Genomic DNA, 27248 nt, shown 5'->3' on the forward strand with positions numbered 1-27248 from the left:
GAAAAGAAAGAATCACCAATAAAGCATGAATTTAATGTAGAAATAATACTAATTATTCTTGTGTTTTATTCTTTGCTATTTTCTTTCTTTTGCACATCACACACGCGTATCACCCGCACCTTACCAAACCTCTCACCTACACATCACCTCACATCATAATAACTCTGGGGAGTTTTTGTTGTCTTGACGCTATCGAAGCCTTTCCCACCACTCCCCTGAGTTAATCAAATACCAAAAAAAGAACATTTTTGTGGTGATCTGCTGAAGCTTCCAAACTTTTTCTTCACAGAACTGGTTTTTATTTCCAGACCCAATTTTTCTAAAGAAAATATTTCTGAATTATTTTTTCTTAGAAAATTTTCAATCCTTTAACTCTCGATACTCAGAATTAAACAAAAAATAATGGTGATCTGAACCAAACTTTTCTAAAGAAAATATTTTTAAATTAATTTTCCAAAAGAAATTTCCCCAGAATTTACTTTTTAGCATAACAACAGACTATTCCACCAACCATGCGTCCTGAATTGATCTGCCAATACCCAACATAAATATAAAATCAAAAGTTCTTTTCAAACTTTTCAATACTTGTTTTTCATATTTTATTTCTAGTAACAATTTCTCTGTCCTTTTTTTTGTTTCGGCGTTTTTTTTTTTTTCGATAGTTTGTTTTCGTTTCCTCCATTTCTTGATTCATTAGTTACAAAAGTAAAAACTTGTACCTCGTAACTTTTGTTCCTTTTTTGTAGACAAAAAAAAAAAAAAACGATTTTGCATACTTTAACATATTGTTGTAGATAGTCGGAATGGAATACTTTTTATGGAGGAAATATTATTTTTGTTCACCGAAACACTTTGAATATTAGGTAGGAGGATGGAAGGGTGATAGAATATGGAATTTATTTTTTTTTTAATTTGAAGAATTTTAAATTGTCTTTAAAACGTTTTTTTTTTTTTGAATTTTTTTTTTTACTAAATTTTGTTCGGAAAATTTTAATACAAAACATTAAAATTAGCAAAAAAAAAAAAAAATAATAATAATAATAAATAAATAATGAGAAAATGAAGAAAAATAATTACTTCTATTTTAGCATTATAAGACGCCAAAAGAAGAAAGAAATATTTGAATATGATGCTGGAAGAATAGAAGAATGGAAGAATACTAAAATTATTTTTAAGTTTTTTTAAGACATTTAATCTATTTCATTTAAAACCCAGTAAGAAAAGGTCTAAAGTTGGGCGGGCCGACTATATGATATCCTACACCACTTAGAGCTCTCGCAAAAAAGTTTATATATTGGGAATTTATGTGAAGTAGATCATATCACAGATCGTATCACAGATTTAGAGTAGTCGCAAATTGGGAACTATTTCCAACTCAGAATCGATTTTCAACAAATTTGACAGAGGCCTCTAGTACCAAATAACATTGCTGTATGCCTTCGAAACGAAAAGGTTAAAAAAATATTTATTGGAACCGGACCGAGTTTCAATAAATGGAAAATTCGATCCAAATCGTACTGATACCACATATATGGTGGACAATTGCCATGAAATTCGGAAGAAGATGTATATCGAAGGTATATAAAAATCTGAACCCATATCCATAAAATTTGACATAGGTATTTATGGGCTGTATCTGAAATCTGGTACCAAATATCATTGTTGTGGAGTGCATATTACGCATGTAAGGGGCTTAAACACCAAATCGGATATATGGGACCTATAGCCATATTTGAACCAATTTCCACCAACATTGAAGTACTTGCTTCTGTACTGAATTCCGTCGGAAGTGCCAAAATTCAGTCCATTTGGTGCACAATTAACCCGAAATCGGTTGAAGATGTATATGGAAGCCATATCCAAATCTGATCCGATCTGGACAGAATTTTAGGTACTTATTTCTGAGCTATATCTGATATCTTGGACCAAAGATCCAAAGAAGTGTATATTATGCATGTGAGGGACTTAAACACCAAACCGGATGAAAAATATATATGGGAGCTATAGCTATATCTGAACCGAATTTTCCCAAATTTTGAAGTACTTGCTTCAGGGCTGAATTCGGTTGGATGTGCCAAAATTCAGCTTATTTTCATTGATATTGGCCATTTGGTGCACAATTAATCCGAAATCGGTTGAAGATATGTATGGGATCTATATTCAAATCTGAACCTATATCGATAAAATTTGGCAGAGGTATTTTCCAGCTGTATCTGATGTCCGGTACTAAATATCATTGTTGTGGAGTGAGGGACTTAAACACCAGACTTGATGAAACATATATATGGGAGCTATAGCTATATCTGAACCGATTTTCACCAATTTTGAAGTACTTGCTTCTGGAATGAATTCCGTCGGAAGTGCTAAAATTCAGTCCATATGGACTAATATTGGCCATTTGGTACAAAATTAACCCAAAATCGGTTGAAGATATATATGTGAGCCATATCCAAATCTGATCCGATCTGGACAGAATTTTAGGTACTTATTTCTGAGCTATATCTGATATCTTGGAACAAGGACAAATGTTGGGAAGTGCATAATACAAATGTGAGGGACTTACAACCCCAAATCGGATGAAACATATATATGGGAGTTATAGCTATATCTGGACCGATTTTCACCAAATTTGACGTACTTTCTTCTGTGCTGAATTCCGTCGGAAGTGCCAAAATTCAGTCTATTTGGACTAATATTGACTATTTGGTACACAATTAACCCGAAATCCGTTGAAGATATATATGGAAGCCATATCCAAATCTGATCCGATATAGAGAGAATTTTAGGTACTTATTTCTGAGCTATATCTGATAACTTAGACTCAAGGTAATTGTTGGGAAGTGCATATTACGAATGTGAGGGACTTTAACACCAAATCGGATGAAACAAATACATGGGAGCTGTAGCTATATCTCAACCGATTTCCAGCAAATTTGAAGTACCAGTTTCTAGTTTAAATTTATTCAGAATTACCAAAATTCAGGCCATTAAGGTTGATATTAGCCATTCGGTGCGAAATAAAATTGAAATCGGATAACGATATATATGGGAGCTATATCTAAATCTGAACCAATCTTGATAAAATTTGGCGGAGGTATTTACGAGCAGTGTCTGATGTGCGGAATTAAATATCATTGTTGTGGAGTGCATATTACGAATATGAGGGACTTTAACACCAAATCGGATGAAATATAAACATGCGGGCTATAGCTATATCTACACCGATTTTCACCAATTTTGAAGTATTTGCTTCTGGACTGAATTCGATCGGATGTGTCAGAATTCAGTTCATTTGGACTGATATTGGCCATTTGGTGCACAGTCAACCTGAAATTGGATAAATATTTATGTGGGAGCTATATGCAAATCTGATCCGATCTCGAAAAAATTTGAGCGAGGCATTTCTGGGCTGTATCTGGTATCTTGGACCAAAGATAAGTGTTGGGAAGTGCATATTACGAATGTGAGGGACTTTAACACCAAATCAAATGAAACAAATATATGGGAGCCATGGCTATATGCGAGCCGATTTTCACCAACTTTAAAGTACTTGCTTCTAGACTGAATTTGGTTGGATGTGTCGAAAATCAGGTCATTTGGACTTATATTAGCCATTTGGTGCACAAGAAACCTGAAATCGGTTGAAGATATATATGGGAGCTATATCCAAATCTGAACCGAACTTGATAAAATTTGATCTATGAATTGCTAGGCTGTATCTGATATCTGGTGCTAAATATCAGTCTTGTGGAGTGCATATTACGCATGTGAGGGACTTTAACACCAAATCGGATGAAATATATACATGGGAGCTATAGCTATATCTGAATCGATTCTCACTAAATTTGATGTACTTGCTTCTAGACTGAATTCGATCGGATGTACCAGAATTCAGTTCATTTGGACTGATATTAGCCATTTGGTGCACAATTAGCCCGAAATAGGTTGAAGATATATATGGGAACCATCTCCAAATCTGATCCGATCTGGACAGAATTTTAGGTACTTATTTTTGAGCTATATCTGATATCTTGGACCAAAGATAAGTGTTGTGAAGTGCATATTACGAATGTGAGGGACTTTAAAACCAAATCGAATGAATGAAATCTCAACCGAATTTGACCAATTGAATGAAGTACTTGCTTCTGGACTGAATTTGGTTGAATATGTCGACATTCAGGTCATTTGGACAGATATTGGCCATTTGGTGCACAATTAACCCGAAATCGGTTGAAGATATATATGGGAGCCATATCCAAATCTGATCCGATCTGGGCAGAATTTTAGATAATTATTTCTGAGCTATATCTGATATCTTGGACCAAAGATAAGTGTTGGGAAGTGCATATTACGAATGTGAGGGACATAAACACCAAATCGGATGAAATATATATATATATGGCTATATCCGAGCCGATTTTCACCAATTTTGAAGTACTTGCTTCTGGACTGAATTTAGTTGGATGTGTCGAAAATCAGTTCATTTGGACTAATATTGGCCATTTGGTGCACAATTAACCCGAAATCGGATAAAGATATGTATCGGAGCTACATCCAAATCTGAACCGAATATATCCAAATCTGAACCAAATCTGGCAGAGGTATTTTCGAGCTGTATCTGATGTCCGGTATTAAATATCATTGTTGTGGAGTGCATATTACCAACTTAAACCCCCAAATCGGATTAAACATATATGTGGGAGCTATAGCTATATCTAAACCGATTCCAATTTTGAAGTATTGCTTCTATACTGAATTAGGTTGAGTGTGCCAAATTTCAGGTCATTTGAACTGATATTGCCCATTTGGTGCACAATTTACCCGAAATCGGGTTAAGATATTTATTTGGGAGCTATATCTAAATTTGGACCGATTTTCATCAACTTCAATAGGGTTCGTCCTTTGGCCAAAAAAATATTGTTTCGAAAAATCTATCTCAATCGGACAATAAATAAGACCTGCATTTCGTTCCCAAAAATACATGGACTGACGGACCGAGAGAAGGACTGACTTCCACTCAGAAAGCAATTCTATGAAGATTCTCAAATGTAAATATGGGTCTATCTCGCTTCCTTCTCCATGTTACAGACAAATGCACAAAGGCATAATAGCCTTACAACTATGTGGTGTAGGGTATAAAAACCTCTAAGTTAGCATTAGAAGCCGTCAAAGAAGGGAAATATGAGGCCGGATAATGTTAGAATATGGAATTTAATTTTTACGTATGTAAAATCGTATTTAAGCATGTTCGGAAAATTTTAAGAAAATTAAAATTAGCAAAAATAAATAATTCCATTTTGGCATAAAAAGCCGCCAAAAGAAGAAAGAAAGATTTGGTTACGAGGCTGGAAGGGCGCTAGAATATGTTTGAAATATTTAAATTTGTTGTTCCAAAATTCGTAAAATTGAGATGGGAACCCACAAAATAACGAAATTTTCAAAAATTGTAAAAACCCCGTTTTTGGAGTAGCTCTACATTAGCAAAAGTAGAGAATAAGATTTGTCCCAAAAAAAAAATGTTCGGAAAATTTCAACAAAATTAAAATCAGCAAAAATCAGCGGCATAAAAAGCCGCCAAATGAAGAAAGAAAGATTTGGTTACGAGGCTGGGAGGGTGCTAGAATATGGGATTTAATTTCTAAAATTTTTAAATTTATTGTACCAAATCTTCGGAAAATTGGGATCGGAACCCACAAAATAACGATATTTAAAAAAAAAATGTAAAAAATTTCTTTTTGGAGAACCTCTATATTAGCGAATGTAGAGAAGACAATTTTTATATTAGGTATGAATAACACTTTTAAATTTATTGTTCCAAATCTTCGGAAAATTCAGATCGGAACCCACAAAATAACGAATTTAAAAAAAAAAAAGAAAAAAATGAAAAATTTCTTTTTGGAGAACCTCCATATTGGCAAAAGTAGAGAAGAAAATTTGTATATTATGTGTGAATCTGGAACAATAAATGGAATAACATTTTTATAATTTTTACAAATTTTAAATCGTCGTTAAAACAGGCAATAATCGAGTTTTTGTTCCGCAAAATCTACGGAAATTTTCAATTTTCACTCATTAAAATTAGAGAAAAAATCTTCAAAGAATTCTAAATCTATGCCAATTTATGCATGATCCTACCTCCCACTATCCCCAACCCATTCCACCTTCCTCCATAGGGTCACATTTGCTCACTGTTCCGTTTTCTATTAACCAATCTCCATCCAACACACACCTCCCACCACCATCAAATTCATGGAAAAGAAATCAATGTATTGCTCCATTATTCCCATATTCATAGAACATGGTCTACGATACTTCGTCCTACATGCCCCAAACAATCCATACATAGCCTTCACATACTACCCACACGACTGGTATCATCATTGGCAGCAGCTAGGTTGGTGGGCGTTCAATAACGGCGCAACGTCAGGTAAAACTTGGCGAAATGTTTGGTAACATGTTCTTGTACTGCTGCCGCTGCTTCTGATGTTGCCCCCATGAATTTTTAGTTTCATGTTTTTTTCTGGACAATTTTGTCGGCATTTTTTCCAGCTGCCTTCCACCACACTTTCTTTCATCCATTCGTTCGCTCGCTCACTCACACACTCACTCATCCGCTCACTTAGAAAGGCGTCCAACTGTGCATGTGTTAGTTGCATTTGCATGTGGCAGCTAAAAGGATCTACACTAACTCGCCATGGAATGGTTAGTTGTGTGTCAGAGAGACGACGACGACGAGAGATGAACAAGAAAGTAGCAATGGCAACAAAAAACGACGGCAACAACAACAACATTGGAAAATTGGAAATTATTGATTGGCCATTAGCCAAAACCAGTCATTGAATAATTCCGCAGCTATAGATATGAATTAAGGAGAACGGGAATGGCGTTGATGCTATCATCGCTCGAAGGTAGTCGAACAAAGAATATCCGAGAGAGGAGGAAAAAGAAAAAAAAAACACACAAAGGGAATAGACAAGCCGCAGGAAGATGGGTAGAATCAGTTTTTTTTATTGGAAAGTAAGGGATAAATGAGAGGGGAGATTTGGAAATACAAAGGACTCGGTTTAAAGGACGGGAAAATTAGAAGATTTATAAATTTACTTTTCCCTAGAAGGAGTGAGCTACCTTAAAAAAATTAGCTAAATTATATTTTTTTAACTTTCAGATCAAAACTTTAACATCAAAAGCTACCAATTTTCTTCTGAATACAAAAAAAAAAACAAGTTAATAGTTCGGCCGAACTTCGAATACCCTCCACCATTTGGAATGAATTTGGAACTTTTTAAAAAATAAAATCCTTAAAAAAATTCTGTTAAAATTTTAAAAATACCGAATATACCTGTTATATTGGGGTCTATACGACGTGGACCTACATAGGAATTGTTTGTAATAACCCATTACCATATTCAAGTTCGAAACTTGAAATAAACGGTGAATAATGCAGCTAAAATCATAAAAATTTCGTATATAGGGAGGTACCGTTACATCGGAGCTGTGCGAAGACCTGGACCAGCATAGACAATTTTCTGTCGTAGGCTGTAGCATCCATTACGAAGTTCAAATACGACATCTCAAACAATTTCGGTGGGTATTGTAACTAAACTCGTCAAAATACCGAATTTAGAGCGGTAAAGGTATATGTGGGCTATACGAAGAAATGGACCTGCATAGACAATTTTCTGTCAATGACTGAAGTTCGCATTACGAACTCTAAATACGTAATTTGAAACAATTCCGATGAATAATGACGCTAAAATCATCAAAATACCGAATTTAGGGCGGTAAAGGTATATGTGGCTTATACGAAGACCTGGACCTGCATAGACGATTTTCTATCACTGACTGCAGTTCCCATTACGAACTCTAAATACGTAATTTGAAACAATTCCGATTAATAATGTCGCTAAAGTCATCAAAATCACGAATATCGGGAGGTACCATTATATGGGGCCTATACGAAGACCTAGGCCTGCATAGACAATTTTCTGTCACAGACTGTAGTATCCATTTCGAACTTCAAATACAAAATTTGAAACAGTTCCGGTTAATAATGTCGCTAAAATCATCAAAATACCGAATATTGGGAGGTACCTTTATATGGTGGCTATATGAAGACGTGGACCTGTTCCGACAATTTTCTGTCTTAGGCTGTAGTGTCCATTATGAACTTCAAATACCAAATTTGAAACAATTCCGATTAATAATGTCGCTAAAATCATCAAAATACCGAATATCGGGAGGTACCATTATATGGTGGCTATATGAAGACGTGGACCTACATGGCTCATTTTTTTATTTAGGATGTAGTATCCATTACGAACATCAAATACCAAGTTTGAAACAATTCCGGTGAATAATGTCGCTAAAATCATCAAAATACCGAATATAGGGAGGTACTGATATATGGGGCCTATACGAAGACCTGGACCAGCAAAGACAATTTTCTGTCTTAGGCTGTAGTATCCATTACAAACTTCACATACCAAATTTGAAACAATTCCGGTTAATAATGTCGCTAAAATAATCAAAATACCGAATATCGGGACGTACCGTTATATGGGGGCTATATGAAGACCTGGACCTGCAAAGACAATTTTCTGTCTTAGGCTGTAGTATCCATTACGAACTTCAAATACCAAATTTGAAACAGTTCCGGTTAATAATGTCGCTAAAATCATCAAAATACCGAATATTGGGAGGTACCGTTATATGGTGGCTATATGAAGACGTGGACCTACATGGCTCATTTTTTATTTAGGATGTAGTATCCATTACGAACTTTAAATACTAAATTTGAAATAATTAAGGTTAATTATGTCGCTAAAATCAAAATACCGAATATAGGGGGGTACCGTTATATGGGGCCTATACGAAGACCTGGACCTGCAAAGACAATTTTCTGTCTTAGGCTGTAGTATCCATTTCGAACTTCAAATACCAAATTTGAAACAATTCCGGTTAATAATGTCGCTAAAATCATTAAAATACCGAATATTGGGAGGTACCGTTATATGGTGGCTATATGAAGACGTGGACCTACATGACCCATTTACGAACTTAACCTGCCTACTGGAAAAATAATCACGTGTGCAAAATTTTAGCCTTCTATCTCAATTCGTTCGAAAGATAACGTGATTACAACAGAAAGACAGGCGGACAGACAGACAGACGGACGGACAGCCAGACAGACCGACAGACAGTCGCTAAATTGACTTAGAATTTTACGCTGATCAAGAATATATATACTTTGTTGGGTCTGACATGAGTTCTTCGAGGAGTTACAAACGGAATGACAAGGGTAATATACCCTCCATATAATAGTGGAGGGTATAAAAACTACAAACCCTTAACTTTTTATGGCGTTGCCAAAAGGCACAAAAAAGCAATACCCCCTTTCCGACCACCCAAAAAACGAAGATATAGCCTGACCGTCACATGTGAACGCACGATTGGCAATTGTTTCAATATGTTATTGCCTGTTCGATAAGCTTAATTGAGGCCATAAAATGTCATGCCAGAGGGTTGCTGCTTTTATTTTGCATATTCTGGTCATGTGGAATTTAAGTAAGAGACGACAAGGTTTTTTCTTCGTTTTTTTGGGAAAAAATTTGTGCTGCCTTTAAAATGTTTAAGGGGAAAATGGGAACAAATGAAACCTCTGTGAAGAGATATTAGGTTTATGAAGAAGCTTCTTTAAGGAATATATATACTTCGGAATAAATTGTGAAAATGGCGCCCAATGTTTCGCTATAAATGATCGAGGGTCTTATTTTCATACAAAAATATATTGTTTATAATTTCAATGTTGCATGGTTCTGAGGTGAGATAACTGGTTCCTCCTCAAAAGCCAGTCCTAACGGCTAAAGCTAAAATTTTGTAACTTTCCATTGGAGGCAATCTGGAGTTATTGCGAAGTCTATTGAATTTTCCTCTATGGCTTGAAAAAGCCAAAAATATATTTATTTATTTTTTTTTTTGGTTAGATTACAATTTCTACTGGCGGTTCAATGCAAATTTTGGAATCTAAAAGAAAATTTTGAAGGAACAGCACATGTTTAATTCCGAAAAATGCTGTATACTTTTAGGCGCCATTTATGAAAATTATATGTGATACATACGAAACTGATTAAATCTGCTAAGTTCCGACACAAGATTTTTGGCTTCAATGGCGAAACAGCTGAAAGCGGATTTTCGGAAACTATATATGACAGTATATAAGCTGTATTCGGAAAGAGTCTATTTTTTTTTGTTGTGCAGTACCTATATTATTTGTCGAAAGACATGCTGAAACAATCAAAAAATATGTTAATGCCAGACCTATTTGATATGAGTTAAAGGCATATTAAAAGGTTAAACTTATATAAATGGTGCATACTTTTAGGCCTTCAGTAAGCTAGAATCGGAATCATAAGTTTGACAGTGGTCTAACACAAATTGTATCTCAAGGCCACGATTTTTTTATTTGCAGTGGAGGTTTCAACTACCGTGAGGCAAGCCGACAGAGTAAGTTTACATTACGAAAATGGTGTATGCTTTTAGGCGGCGAAAAGGAATGGCATATCGAAATAATAAAAATGGAATATTGCCAAATCTTGCAACCATTGTTGCCTTCTATTTGATATGAGTAAACGGTATGTTAGAAAGTTGATATAAGTTAAATTTATGCATGGTGCATACTTTCTGGCGCCAAAAAAGATCTGACCACCGGCCTTCCGTAAAAACTAGTATCTAAATCTGGACAAAAATTGTAGATGAAGTATAGCTGTATGTTGTTGCTGTATTCTTATGATGTAATATGATTAAATACACAATTTATATTCCATAGATAAATATAGATGTGGCATACTTCCAGGCGCCAAGAAAGTCCCATATAATAATACTTCCTTATTTCTGGTATTTTGGAGGATTCTGCCTAAATTGTTAAGCCAAATTTAAATTTCGGATCCTCTGGGGAAAGATTTTATCCTCGAAGCAAGAAAAAAACAGCTAAGTTCGCCCAAACTGAACTTTTAAAACCCTCCACCATTTGAAAGGAACTTGAAAAATTGCAAGAAATTCCGAAAACACCGTTTAAAGAAAACATTTACAGGGGGCTATACGAAGACGCGGACCTTGTCATAGGCTGTAGTACCCATTAATATCTTCAAATACGAAACTTAACACAATTCCGGCGAATTATGTGGCTAAAATAATCAAAATACCGAATATCGGGAGGTACCGTTATATGGGGGTTATACGAAGACATGCATACGACATTTTTAGGCATAGGCTGTAGTACCCATTCCGAACTTCAAATACCTAATTTAAAACAATTCCCGTTAATAATGCCACTAACATCATCAAAATACCGAATATCGGGAGGTACCCTTATATGGGAGCTATACGAGGACGTGGACCTGCACAGACAATTTTCTGTCATAGGCTGAAGTATTCATTACGAACTTCAAATATCAAATTTGAAACAATTCTTCGGTGAATAATGTCTTTAAAATACCGAATATCGGGAGGTACCGTTATATAGGGGCTATTTGAAAATGTGGACCTGAACAGACAATTTTCTGTCTTAGCCTGTATTATTCATTACGAACTTCAAATACCAAATTCGAGACAATTCCGGTGAATAGTGTCGCTAAAATCATCAAAATACCGAATATCGGGAGATATCGTTATTATGATGGCTATACGAAGACGTGGATCTGCACGGACAATTTTCTGTTTTAGGCTGTACTATCCATCACGGACTTCAAATACCAAATTTGAAAGAATTCTGATTAATATTGTCGCTAAAATCATCAAAATACCGAATATCGGAAGGTACCCTTATATGGGGGCTATACGAAGACGTGGACCTGCACATACAATTTTCTGTCTTAGGCTGAAATATTCATTGCGAACCTTAAATATCAAATCTAAAACAATTCCGGTGAATAATGCAGCTAAAATCATCAAAATACCGAATAAAAGGAGGTACCGTTATATGGGGGCTATACGAAGACGTGGACCTGCGCACACAATTTTCTGTCTTAGGCTGAAATATTCATTACGAACTTCAAATACCAAATTTGAAACAATTCCGGAAACAAATCCGATTTTCGGTAATTTGAAAGTTTCTGTCCCGATTTCCAACAAAATCAGAATTACTTTTGGGTTCTCTGTGGACAGATTTAATCAGCGAAAAAAAAATATTTCATGTGGGTCGACTTTTAGGTGTGGCCCCCGATATAACGGTAACTCCTGATTTTCGGTATTTTTGGGGTTTTAAGTCCTAATTTTTTACCAAATTCAAGACATGTTGGGTCTGACATGAGTATTTCGAGGAGTTAAAAGCGGAGTGACATATGAATATACCCTGGAAAAAGAAAAGTCCCCCTCCCCCCCTCTTCCACACGTTTAGACATTTTCGAATTAAGATTCCTCGGAATCCATGGATCTTAGGTATATAGAGTTTTTTGGCAATAGTGCAGATAAAAATACGAGGAATATTTTGTTTGAACATTTTAACCCTCAAACGAGCCAACAAAGGGGTCTTTTTGGTCCTTCTTTAAAAAATATGGTTAAAAACTCCCTTTAAACGGAATCGTAGCTAGTCAAAATATTCAACAAAATTATTTACCATGGAATTCTACTATAGATCCTAGAAGACGTCTAGGGTCTAAATCTTACCTAAGCGGCAAGAATTTCATATCTGAAAAAACACATTTTAGGGATAAAGCCGTACTTTGTGTGAGTTGGTGCCAAAATCTGCCACAAATCATCATGAGATCAGAGACAAAAATATTCCTCATCGAATTTTACAACAGGTCACAAAAATGTTAACCCTCAAGTGGAGGATATAAAAAGACATTTCGAAAATTAAAGGTCACGTCATATCATTTCACTTTAAAGTCACGCCATCTATATTTCATGTGGCTAGGCTATTTTACAACAGATACACACTTGTGTATTTTAAACTGACTATATGTTTGCCGCAGCCTTCCAGCTACAGATACTGCCAATAAGGCTCAAAATCCTCTTTACATGAAACCTGTTTCAGGACATTTGGAGTGGTTCTAGCAATGTCCCCTCCTCTGCCTGGCTGAAGGAAATTAAATTTTCAAATTTTATTAATTTTTTTAAAAATTTTTTGTTCTCGGCTTCCATTACCCGAAAGAAAATCATTTAACCGCAAATAATATTTATTAACCTTCCAGTGGCACCTTATTTCCTTTAACGTTAACACATATTTTATAAATCCAAAATTTATATTAGACGCCACTTCTTTCTTTACTTAACGCAAATTTCCAATTTTCACAGCTGTGCTGCCGAAGAGACTGCCAGAGAGTCTGTTATTTTGTGAAATTTGCCAAATGCTAAAACCAATTAAAGTTTTATTCATTATTAAAGTTTACAAAGTTATGCCGGTGTATGCATGCAAGCGGATTCCTCCAGGAAACGTAATTAAGCAATTCTAGTCGGAGAGTATCGAGCAGCATCCCTGCTTCTCCTCCTCCTCCTTCGCCATATTCTCCACGACTCATTAATGCTCTTATAAAATTTTTGGAACTTCATTAAAATGTATTTCATTTTCCAAAAACAGCCAGTCACGGAACCTCCCCCTCCCCCTTCTCGAAATTTTGAAATTAAATTTTATACACCAACACTTTCAAGGCAATAAGCTTTTGCCTTAAGGAGGTGCTTAACCTTGAATTAAAGTAATAAAAGTTTTTTTGTTTGGCTAAACCATTTGGCGGAATTGAACAAATCAACGCCATGGCATGACCCAGCAGATGCCAGGGCCTGGGGTGGAGTGAGGTGAGAAAGTCAGGGAGGTGGGTCAAACTGTAAAAACAAACAACGCATAACAATAGCCAAAATGTTCTACAATTGTATTTACTTTTGAGCAAAAATAACCAAGCAATGCGAAAAGGAACCACAAAACAAAGCAGGAGCAACAGTAACGACGTCGAAACGCCGACAATAACTGTTTAAGCTGACTTAATTAAAAGCAATAACCAAAAGCAAAAATATATTTCATAAACATTCATGAGCGGAATTAAATGAGGAAACATTTTTGCACAGCCAAATGTGGTTGGTTCAAATAGACGAGAACGGCAAACAGATGTAAAAGGGCAAGGGAGAACTACCCCACAACCTATGATCTTTTCAGCCATAATGTAGGCAATAGAATAACTTTTAATTAACTAAAGGTTTTGAAAATAAAATGTTCGAAAATAAGAAGTTATCAAAAATTAAGTTGCTGAACAAAATTTAATATCTGAGAAGAGTTTTTTTTTTTTTGTAAAAAAAAGTAAAAACTATATTAAGTTCGAACAGCCTGAATTTTTATATCCTGCACCATGTAAAAATTTGTTCCATGGCCAACTCAATTCTATTCAAAAGCCTTACAATTTAGAGGGAAAGTTTTTATGACGGACTGTTTTTGAGAGGAGGTTATCAACCCACAAAGAACCCAAAGTGTAAAATTTTAAGTCGATTTAGTGATGTCCGTCTGTCTGTCTGTCCCTCTCACTGTCTGTCTGTTGTAATCACGCTATCTTTCGAACGAATTGAGATAGAAGGCTAAAATTTTGCACACATGTTTATTTTTCTAGTATGCAGATTAAGTTCGTAAATGGCCCATGAAGGTCCACCTTTTCGTATAGCCCCCATAAACCAGTAACTCCGGATTTTCGGTATTTTGATGAGTTTAGCTACATTATTCACCGAAACTGTTTCAAATTTGGTATTTGAAGTTCGTAATGGATACTACAGCCTAAGACAGAAAATTGTCTGTGCAGGTCCACACCTTCGTATAGCCCCCATATAAGGGTACCTCCCGATATTCGGTATTTTGATGATTTTAGCGACATTATTCACGGGAATTGTTTCAAATTTGGCATTTGAAATTCTCAACGAATACTACAGTCTGTGACAGAAAATTGTCTGTGCAGGTCCATGGCTTCGTATAGCCCCCATATAACGCCACCTCCCGATTTTCGGTTTTTTGATGATTTTAGCAACATTATTCGCCGGAATTGTTTCAAATTTGGTATTTGAAGTTCGCAATGAATACTGCAGCCTAAGACAGAAAACTGTCTGTGCTGGTCCACGCTTTCGTATAGCCCCCATATAGGGGAACCTTCCGATATTCGGTATTTTGATGATTTTAGCGGCACTATTTGCCGGAATTGTTTCAAATTTGGTATTTGAAGTTCGCAATGAACACTACAGCCTAAGACAGAAAATTGTGTGTGCAGGTTCACGTCTTCGTATAGCCCCCATATAACGGTACCTTCCATGTTCGGCATTTTGATGATTTTAGCGACACTATTTACCGGAATTATTTTAAATTTGGTATTTAAAGTTTGCAATGGATACTACAGCCTAAGACAGAAAATTGTCTGTGCAGGTCCACGTCTTCGTATAGCCCCCATATAACGGTACCTCCCGATATTCGGTATTTTGATGATTTTAGCGATATTATTCAGCGGAATTGTTTCGAATTTGGTATTTCAAGTTCGCAATGAATACTACAGCCTAAGACAGAAAATTGTCTGTGCAGGTCCACGCCTTCGTATAAGCCCCATATGTCAGGACCTCCCTATATTCGGTATATTTTTAAGATTTTTACAGAATTTCTAGCGGATTTTATTGTTTTTGAGAATTGCCAAATTCGTTGAAAGTTCGGCCCGGCCAAACTTTCTGCTTTTTATTTTTTTTTTAATTTTATTTTAATTTTTCTGATCTATCTTATCTTCACGAACAAAATTTGAGGTCCAGAAAATACCCTTTTCAATCCCAAATAAAATTTATTGATTTTTCCCATAGATATTATGTCCATCTCTTTGCCATGGCTGCACTTTACATAATGAAAGTCCATCCAATTTCGGAAAAAAACAATAATACCAAACAACAACAATAACAATATCATCATCATACCGACCGAAAAGTATCAACAGCTGCAAAAATGTTAATACAATAATCTTCTTGGTCATAATATACGTTTATTGAGACTCGTTACGGGAAATTTTACAATCGTTTCGAAAACGGCAAATGCATTGCATTTACCCTGCCTTGCTGCAGTAGTATGAAAGCCGGAAGTACGAATGCATGAATCGTAGATATATGCACGCATACATACGCAATGCATGCATTTATGTGAACCGTAAAAGTATAATCCTAAAGTGTTTATCAAGACTTTTGTGAAATTGATTCGAAAAATACGAAATCGAGGAGGGAAGAGGCCTAAATATAATGGGGCCTTTGAAAAAAAAAAAAAAATACAATAAAGGAATTTATCGATTTGTTGAGCCATGCCATGCTTCTATACTACATTCTAAAAAAAGACATCATTTTTGTTGCGCTTTTTAATTATTTCCGACCAGCAAATACCCAATACTTTGTATGCGGAAAAATCGATGGACGAAAATTCTGACACCACACCAAAATTCGGAAATCCAACTCTATCCGTACATTCAATACTAAATTTTGTACCATTTATAACCTTTTGTACCATTGTAGTACTTATTTCCAAAAATAATACCAAATTTCTGGACTTCAGCTCTATAGGTTCACTCAAATCCTATTTGTACAAAATTTGCTATATTTGTACGAATTTTCAAAGCTCCGTACTTATCCCAGTCTAACACTCCCGCAATATGTAAATTCCAAATTTCAGGATTCCACCCCTTTGCTCAAATACATATTGGAGAAAATATATAGTACTATTTAGTACATATCCCAATCCTACACTTCAGGATTTCAGCCCTATTATTGGATCGCACAAATTCAGTTGTACTAAATTTAGTACATTTTAGTACGTATAAGTACAAAACAACCTATACATCCTATCCCAATATTCCGACAGTTATCTTATTTCCAATTTTGTAGGATACCGGCTCTTTTGGTTCACTCAAATCCAAATTGTACCAAATTTAGTACATATAAGTACAAATTTCCAAAATTATCTACACATCCCAATCCTACACTCTTATTTACAATTTTTTGGGATACCAACTCTATTGGTTCAAAACAAAATCCAAAATGTACCAAATTTAGTACAAATTTGTACAATTTTTTGTACCAAATTAAGTAGAAATTTTCCATAACTACCTACATCAAATTTCAGGATTTCACCTCTATTGGTTCTCATAAAATTTAAATTGTACCAAATTTAGTACCATTTAGTACACATAAGTACGGATTTCCAAAACTACCTTCATTCCCCAGTTCTAGAATGCAATAGTAATCTTATTTCTAAATTTCAGAATTCTAGCTCTATCGGATCACTACTTAGTACTTTTCGTGCACATAAGTACATATTTCGAAAACTTCATATCCCGATCCTATACTTCGTCATTATTGTTAATTTCAAATTTCAGGATTCCAGCTCCATCAGTTCCTCCAAGTCAAAGTTGTACCAGAATAAGTACCATATAGTACACATAAGTACGAATTTCCAAAACTTACTACATAACCCAATCCTACAATGCAATAGTTCACCTTTCCACCTGAATCGAAATTGTACCAAATTTAGTGCCATGTAGTACTCTTCGTGCACATAAGTACAAATTTCGAAAACTTCCTCTATATCCCAGTCCTACACTCCGCAAGAAATGTTAATTTCAAATTTTTGTGTACCAGCTCCCTCCGTTCCTCCAAATTAAAATTGTACCAAAATAAGTACCATTTAGTACACATAAGTACGATGTCCAAAAACTTACAACATACCCCAATAACACAATGCAACAGTATTCCACCTCTATCGGTTCACCCAAATCGAAATAGTACCAAATTTAGTACTTTTCGTGCACATAAGTACACATTTCGATAACTTCCTCCATACCCCAATCCTATACTGCGCCAGTAATCTCAATCTCAAGTTTCAGTATTTCAGCTTCATCCATTCCTCCAAACACAAATTGTACTAAATTTAGTACAGTTAAGTACCTTTCGTATATATGTGTACACACTTCCAAAATACCTCCTTACATCGACTCTATTCCTCAACCTTGATTACCATTCAAAATTTTCAGTTTTTAGCCCTAACCGTTCTCATTATACCAAATTGTACCTATTACAATTTTCTGCCTGGAGCTCGGGATTTAAAGGCCCCACAGAGACAACTGCCTGGATCAAAATCAAAATTTAGTACCGTTTAGTACTTTTCGTCTACGTGAGTACATACTTCCAAAACCACCTTCTTACAGCGACTCTACTCCTCAACCTTGTTTGCCATTCCAAATTTGCAGTTTTTAGCCCTAACCGTTCTCATGATATGAAATGGTACCAAATGCACTTTTCGTACACTTATCGAGCGAATTTCCAAAAACCTCTTGGTACATCTATCATACACTCCATCAGTGACCCTCAATTTAGGAGATCTAGCTCTACTGCTTCCGGAAATAAAAATTGTACCCTATTTAGTTCATTTTAATACCCAGCCTTATCTGTGACCCCTTCGGACCAAGAGTGACTCTTAAACAAAATTTAAAGACTCAGCTTCAGCCTGGAGCACTAGATTTAAAGGCCCCACACAGAGAGCCTGTCTGGATCAAAATTCAATAGCACTTTTTTTTAACCAACCTTTGTATTTTCATGTGGACACATACACACACAAAAGGATCACCATTCGTGAGATTTTACGAAATATATCCAATTGTTAATATACAATTGTAAAATAATCTTTTAAGAGTATTTCTTTGGCAAAAACTCTAGGTAAATTCAATCCGAATAGGGTTATATAATTGAGATGTGAAAAGTAAAGTCTAAAAAAAATCGCTTAGCAACCAGGGTGAAATAAAAAAAAAAACCTGCAACAAAGTCAAACGCCATAATTTTTACATTTTTTTTTTAAATTTTTTTTGGATGAAAGCAAAAAATGTCGGAAATAGCATCAAATTTTAGAATAAGTTTAGATTGGTTCGAATTGGTCACCTTTGGCACAAATTATGGCCTTCAAATGGCCAATGAAAACGTCACACGCAGCTTGAGGTGATCGACACTTTGGTAATTTTTAGTGCCAACCTTGCTTTCCAAAATACTCTAGACACAATAATCCAAAGGATTGGTATCCGGAGATATTGGTGGCCATTGTGCGCTGGAAATGAAGCAAGGAACCTCATTTTGTAACCATTTTTGGGTGGCACGTGCTGAGTGCGATTGTGCTGAGTCCTGTTGGAATGTCTAAGGTCTGCGGCCAAAATGTTTGCATGCCCAAGGCTTTAATACACCCTCCAAAATATTTTCGCCATAATATTCAGCATTTATTCTGATGCCACGGTCGATTGATACGAGCGGAGAGCGACCATCGGCTGTTATGGCGGCGCATTAAGGGAATTTTTTCGGCCACAGCGATGTGGGTTTCGATCAAGTCGCTTCTTTACTTTCCGAATCATTTCTGCTGATGTTGCTTCTTTCTTCCGTCCATTTTCCTTGACGTTGGGCTACGCTACCAGTATCACGGTAAAGGGCGATGGTAAGAGACTCAAAATATTTTTTCTCATTTAAATGCTGAAGAGCTCTAACGATAGCCACTCATGGTTTTCCAGCCAAATATAAAGAAATCCCACTATCAGGCTTGAATTCCATCTCGAATGACTTTTTTTCTAAAAATTCTCACCAAAATGCTTTTGTACGTTTGTAAACAATATATTGAGCTGTCACTGGAATAATTTTAACAGCTGTCGGACGAGTGGCTTAGAAATGACAGTGGTCTGAAATTGGTTTTAATTTTTTCATCTCACCCTGAAGAAACACACTCTGAGGTGGGATACTTCTTCCAACTTCCAATGAAGATGTATTTTTAATAGATATTCATGTATAGAGGAATTGGTTTAGCGACCGGACCTTTAGAAACTTTTTGTATATAGAATTCGTATATAGGGATTCCTAAGTTACCACTTCTTTTCTAGAGGGAGGACCCTCCAATACTATCTCTCCAATCCAACAACCCTTTGCAAATAAATCCTTTTCCCATTGTTCTAGTTAGTAGTTTCATTGCCGTTTAAATTGCAATAACTTGCTGCATTTATTGCCCACTTCTTTCTCTTTCCCCCATTTCCTCTCTTCTCCATCGTTTTGTATTTCCTATTGAAAATCATTGACGATATGAAAGCATAAGTGTGTCCATATATAGTCGCATCTTTATGACATACCATACCACACAGACACAGATGCAGAGACTCCAAAGAAATTTAAACTAAAGACGATTGTCCTCCAAGGAGGCAAAAAACACGGACCGAGAGAGAAAGGAAGAAGGAGTTGAGAAGAGAAAAAAAAAAAAAAAGAAAACGGGAAAAGCTTTTAGAGTGTTTTAACTTAATGACAGGTAGTTAAATAAAAGCATTGAAAGCAGAAATGGCTTAACTACACACAGAGAACGGGAGGGGAGGGGGTGGTGGGCACATCCAACTGAAATGCCATAATAAAAATTCAAACTTTTTTTTATGGGCCACTCTTAAGTATGGCAGTTTCCTTGGCACAACATGTGTGAAAATCTTTTGGTATATATGTATGTGTGTGTGGGTGAAAAATATTACAGAGAAAGAGAAACAATATGATATCAATGTAAAGGATACTTACTTGCTCCACCATATGTAAAATCGCCTAAATATATGGCAATGTAAATTATATATATCATGCCATGTGGTCGCGTTTGGAAATTTGAAGAGAAAAAAAATCGGGGAAGAAAGAGAAAAAAATATATATGACTTTTTGAGTGGATTGTTTCAAGAAGATGTTGAAGAAAAAAAAACAGAAGGAGAAAAAGAGAGCAACTCATAATGAAACTTAAATGATAATAATGGCCATAAATTTTATGACAAAATAAAACCACAAAAATGAGAAAAAAAAGCAAAAAAAAAAAAAAAACACTGAAACAACTAAAGAAAAAAATTGGAAATAAAATCCTTTTTATGTTTGCGCCACCATGAAAAGAGAAGGAAGAGAAAAAAAGGGAAACCATGAATATATGCTGTGAAATATTTATGTTGTAAACATTAAATAAAGTTTTGAAAGTATAAAAAATCTCTTAAAATGGCTGATAAATTACCCTCATATAGTTCTAAATATCAAAATAGTTTCTAACTTTCAAAGGACACTAAAATATTAATAATACCACAATTCAAAGAGAATACATGTCTTGGAAGGAAAAAATGATCACTGACACATTTTTTCACCGAAAAAAAAATATTTTCAGTGACTGAGGCCAGATTTTTCGCATAGAAAAAAATACCAAAATCTCAAAAGTCTGTTTTTGAGGGAAAAACGATCTAGTATTCGAAGCCATACTTTTTTCCTCTAATTTTTTTCTTAATTTTTTTTTGGAAGATTTAAATCCTTAAAATCTATTGTTTTTCCCATTTTGTTATTTTTATTTTAATAAAAAAATACCAGAGCCCCAAAAGTCATTGACACATTTTTTCCTCAAAAAAAAAAAAAAAAAAAAAAAGTGACAGGCCAGATTTTTCGCATAGAAAAAAATACAAAAATCTCAAAATCCTGGAAGATTTAAGTCTTTAAAATCTATTATTATCCCATTGAGTTATTCTTATTTTAATATAAAAAAACCAAAATCTCATTCCTTAAAATCTATTATTTTTCCCATTTTGTTATTTTTATTTTAAATGAAAAAAATACCAGAGCCTGAAAAGTCCCTTTTCGAGGGACAAACAGGCATAGTATTCGAAGCCATTTTTTTCTATTTTTTTTTTCTTTTTTTTTTTTAATAGAAAAAATATTTTATTTTAATAGAAAAAATACCAGAGCCTTTTCCTGTGAAAAAAAAAATATTTTCAATGACTGAGACCAGATTTTCCGCATAGAAAAAAATACCAAAATCTCAAAGGCCCGCTTTTGAGGAAAAAAAAATCTTAGTATTCGAAGACACATTTTTTTCCAATTTTTTTTTTAATTTTATTAAATTTTTTGAATGATTTAAATCCTTAAAATCTATTATTTTTCCCATTTTTGTTATTTTTATTTTTATAGAAAAAAATACTAGAGCCTGAAAAGTCCCTTTTCGAGGGACAAAAGGCATAGTATTCGAAGCCAAGTTTTTCTTCTAAATTTTTTTTCTTAATTTTGTTTTGGAAGATTTAAATCATTAAAACATATTATTTTTCCCGTTTTGTTATTTTATTTTAATGGAAAAAATACCAGAGCCTTTTTCCTGCGAAAAAAAAATATTTTCAATGACTCAGACGAGATTTTCCGCATAGAAAAAATATACCAAAATCTCAAAGGCCTGATTTTGAGGGAAAAAAGTCTTAGTATTCGAAGACACATTTTTTCTCTAATTTTTTTTTAATTTTTTCTTAATTATTTGAATGATTTAAATCCTTAAAATCTATTATTTTTCCCATTTTGTTACTTTTATTTTAATAGAAAAAAAAAAATACCAGAGTTTCAAAAGGCCGTTTTTGAGGGAAAAAAGGTCATAGAATTCGAAGCCACATTTCTTTCTCAAACATTTTTTTCTCTAAAATTGGTTCCTATTTTTTTTAAGATTTAAATCCTTAAAAACTATAATTACCCCATTTTGTTATTATTTTTTTCATAATTGTTAATTTGGATTTTGGACTACTTACTTGTCTCACCAGTGGTACAAGTCGCTGGTATCGATGGCGGTCCTCTACCAATATTATTTACAGCTATCACATAGAATTCATATTCTGTGTAGGGACTCAATGCTCGTACCGAATAGTACATGGTTATGATGCCACTGATTTCGCTAAAGGCCTGAAATTTGAAAATGGGATATATAAATTAGAATATTTCCAAAAAAAAGAAAAAAAAATATTAAATAATAAATAAATAAATAAAATAAACTTTGAAATGAAAATAAAGTGAAAAATTAATATTTTTAATTTTTTACTTTATTTTCATTTTTTGTAAAAAATGAATTTCTAACATTTTATTTTATTTTTTTTTATTTGGAAATATGTGTACATTTTATTTATTTTTTTTTTTGTATATTTTTTAAATTATTTGTTTGTCAAAAAAGAGATAATATTTTAATTTAAATTATTAAATTTTATTTAAAAAAAAAATAAATATGGAAGAAACTTGAAAAATTTAAAAAAAGCAAAAAAAGAAAATGTGACAAATAGCCTATACCTTTATACGGGGGCTATACAAAGACGTGGATTTGAATAAGAATTTTTTTTGGCATATTCGGGTGAATAATGTCGCTAAAAGCAATCATCAAAATACCGAATATCGGGAGGTGCCCTTAAATGGAGGCTATACGAAGACGTGGACCTGAATACGAAATTTCTACGCATAGGCTGTACTACCCATTACAAACTTCGAATATGAAATTTAAAACAATTCGCGTGAATATTGCCGCTAAAATCATCAAAATACCAAATATCGGGAGGTACCTTTATATGGGGGCTATACGATGACATGGAACGAAATTTTTAGGCATATGTTGTAGTACCCATCACAAATCTCGAATACGAGGTACGATTCGGGTGAATAACGCCACTAAAATTGTCAAAATATCGGGACGTAATGTAATATGGGGCCTATACGAGCATTTAGCCAAAGAACCCGAAACACCTTTGATATTTTGATTTGAAAACGAGTAGTATCAAGTGCATTTGACATTTTTCCACAAGTCAGACTGGCTTTTGTATAGTGAAATAATAAAAAAAATCTGCAGGGATTTGAAAACAAGTGCTATATTTTTCAGAAATAAACTAGGTTTTTTATTAACAAAAAATTTATGGTATTTTTTCAAGGCACATATTAACTATACAAACTTCTTTTGCTCAGAGACTTACAATGAAAATTGATCTAGAATAATTCATACTTTCAAACTTTTTTCGAAAAATGAAGTTTAAAGGGAGATTTTGACGCGGATTGGATACGTGTTAAATTAACATTAAAAAAAGCAAAGACATCATTTTCAATTTTAGTACATAAATTTCGAATGTATTTTTCATAAAAACTATTGCACCTGCATATATGGTTTATTCTAAGACTTATAGTGAAATTTTGTGCAAAACATTTCTTCTTTTGACACTTTCCGCCTAAAACGAAATTTTACGTTACTTTCAGGCGTCAACTCGAAAAAAGTCCGATGAAAAATTTTTCAAAAAATTAGGGAATATTTTTCGTGGTTTTCTTTGGAAACATTGATGTAATTTTTTTTTGTAACACAGTGTAAATAGCAATTTCTTTTCTTTGGTGACTTTTAGTAAAATTGGATGAGGAATATTTTTGTTTTTGACTTCACCTTTCTGAAATGATGCTTTGTTGGTGATTTTTACATAAACTCACATAAAGTATGACTTTAACCCAAAAATGAGTTTTAAATTTATATGAATTCCGGACGTTTAGGTAAGATTTAGGCTATGGAAGTCTCCTAGGTCCTACAGTAGAATTTTATGGCAAATAATTTTGTGGAATATTTTGACTTGCTGGGATTCCGTTTATAGCGAGTTTTTAGCCATATTTCCAAAAAAGGACCAAAAAGACCCCTTAGTTGACTCGCTTGAGGGTTAATATTCCTAAAATGCATGGATTCCGAGGATTCTTAATTCGGAAATTTCCAAAAGTGTGCAAGAGGAAGGGAAAGGCCCTCGATGTAAAAATTAAAAGTTCCGGTATATTCCTAAAATGCATGGATTTCTAAGATTATTAACTTGAAAATTTCCAAAAATGTTGAACAGGGGGGAATTGCCCTCGATGCAAACTTCTTTTTTGGGCTCTTTTGGGCTCTTCTTTTTTGGGCTCTAATTTTATAATGTTTTATAAAATATCTTTTTTAATAAAAATATTTTTTTGTAAATTTTCAAAAAAAAAAAAAAAATAATAATAATAATATATATAAATAAAAAAATAAATTTTAAAATGTAAAATAATTTTTTATATCCTTTTTGTAAATTTTACAAAAAAAAAAAAAATAATAAAATAATTTTCTTATTAATTTCGTTATATAATAATTCTATTTTAATGTTCTTGTCCCTTTCCCTCTTACCTGATTAGCATTTTTGGGCTTATATTGTATCACATAATACTGTAAATCTTCTGGGCCTTTGTAAGACCACTCGAGGCGTACAGAGGTGGCTGTCACTTCGGAAATTGTTATGTCTGTGGGTGCAGTGGGCAAGGCTATAGAAAGAGAGAGAAAAACAAATACAAAAAAAAAAAAAACAAAACACAAAACATTCAACATTTTCCACATTCCATTATTTCAACAACAACAACAAACATTTGACCTACATTGAACTTTGACCACGGCAACGGCTTCGATTTGGCCCAATGACGATGAGGCTATGCATGTGTAATTAGCACTTTGTTGTATGTTTGTCAATTCCAAAATGTTACGGCCAATGGGTATATTATCTTCGGGTGTCAAATCTTGGGCACCTATTGGGAAAAAAAAAAAAAAAAACAAATAATAAAATATTCTTAAATATTTTCGGAGGTCTAATAAAACTCACCCTTCATCCACTTCACATGCGGCATGGGGGAACCAACAGCAATACAGGACAGATTCAAATTCGAACCCAACATAACCTCATTGATGGGCTCTGGCGGCCGCGAAAAGGTTGGCGATACCCGTCGTACTTTCACATATAAATTAGTGGCCTTTGAATGTTCAGTGCCCACAGAATTTTCCGCAACACACTCGTATTTGCCTTGATCCTCTTCACGACTGTTTTCAATTTGTAGACCACCTGTGAAGGGAAAACGGAAAATAAAAAAAAAAATGGAAATTTAATCAATTCTGGTTGTGTAAAAAACATTAAATTTTATAAAACCAAAGAGTAATGGTTGCCAGATATTATGTTGTCAATCCGGGCCAACAACAGCAACAATATCATCATCATCATCGTCATAATATTGCCTGTGATGATGATGATGATAATGTGGATGATAAAAAAAGAAATACTCGTGGCCATTTAAATAAAGGAAGAGATATTTTTCCCTGTGACACTTGATTTTAGCCAAAGCCTGTGTGTATCGGCATCGTAAATCAATGTTCGTGGTTGATATTGGTGTCACTGGTGGTCATTTAAAATTGCTTAATATCATAAATTATGATGCAGTACAGTATTGGCAGGATACATGGAATCAGAAAAGATTTTTTTTTGTTTATTAAGACTATCAAGAGCTCTTCGGTGCATTTATCCTGCATTTATCCTTTCAAATTTTAGAATTCTAGTTCATTTTGTTTGTCCGTAACAAGGTATTAAATTTTTAGTATATTTTAGTACCTTTCGTACCCGTTTTAATAAAAATTTCCAAAAACCCGACCTTATCACTGGGAGACCTCTCTGACCTAAATTTTGTTTTTTTGTCAAAATATTCATAAAAGACATCATCAAGGACTCTCAGATCCATAGCCGAGTGGTTTTGAAAAATATTTCCGTACATTTTAGTACTTTTCGTACCCTTTTAATAAATATTTCCAAAAAACCGACCTTATCACGAATTTCCAAAAACTCTTCGGTGCATTTATCCTGCATTTATCGTTTCAAATTTTGGAATTCTAGTTCATTTTGTTTGCCCGTAACAAAGTATTAAAATTTTTGGTACATTTTAGTACTTTTCGTATCATTTTAATTAAAATTTCCAAAAACCCGGTGTTATCACTGGGAGACCTCTCTGGGCTATTTTATTTTCTAAATATTCATAAAAGACATCCTCAAGGACTCTCAGATACATAGCCGAGTGGTTTTGTAAAATATTTCCGTACATTTTAGTACTTTTCGTACCCTTTTAATAAAAATTTCCAAAAACTCGACCTTATAACGAATTTCCAAAAACTTTTCGTTTTCAGTGACTTTCCTTTCAAATTCTAGTCCATTTTGTTTGCCCGTAACAAAGTATTAAAATTTTTGGTACATTTTAGTACTTTTCGTATCATTTTAATTAAAATTTCCAAAAACCCGGTGTTATCACTGGGAGACCTCTCTGGGCTATTTTATTTTCTAAATATTCATAAAAGACATCCTCAAGGACTCTCAGATACATAGCCGAGTGGTTTTGTAAAATATTTCCGTACATTTTAGTACTTTTCGTACCCTTTTAATAAAAATTTCCAAAAACTCGACCTTATAACGAATTTCCAAAAACTTTTCGTTTTCAGTGACTTTCCTTTCAAATTCTAGTCCATTTTGTTTGCCCGTAACAAAGAATTACATTTTTTGTACATTTTAGTACTTTTCGTACCATTTTAATAAAAATTTCCAAAAAACCGGACCTTATCACTGGGAGACCTCTCTAACCTAAATTTTGTTTTTTTTTTTAAA

General features: G+C 34.1%; 1 protein-coding gene across 1 annotated transcript in view; it reads right to left on the reverse strand.

Moving 5' to 3' along the window:
* Positions 1–27248, reverse strand: part of LOC101901057 (tyrosine-protein phosphatase Lar) — an 898201-nt gene that overhangs the window by 133031 nt on the left and 737922 nt on the right. The window contains exons 9-13 of the mRNA XM_059125202.1: positions 25434–25670; positions 25213–25359; positions 24968–25101; positions 22578–22719; positions 20563–20586 (exon numbers count right to left, since the gene is read on the reverse strand). Of these exons, the coding sequence (XP_058981185.1) occupies positions 20563–20586; positions 22578–22719; positions 24968–25101; positions 25213–25359; positions 25434–25670 (684 nt within the window). The remainder of the gene's footprint in view (positions 1–20562; positions 20587–22577; positions 22720–24967; positions 25102–25212; positions 25360–25433; positions 25671–27248) is intronic.

Source organism: Musca domestica, unplaced genomic scaffold (genome assembly GCF_030504385.1).
Source record: "Musca domestica strain aabys unplaced genomic scaffold, Musca_domestica.polishedcontigs.V.1.1 32, whole genome shotgun sequence".
NCBI lineage: Eukaryota > Metazoa > Arthropoda > Insecta > Diptera > Muscidae > Musca > Musca domestica.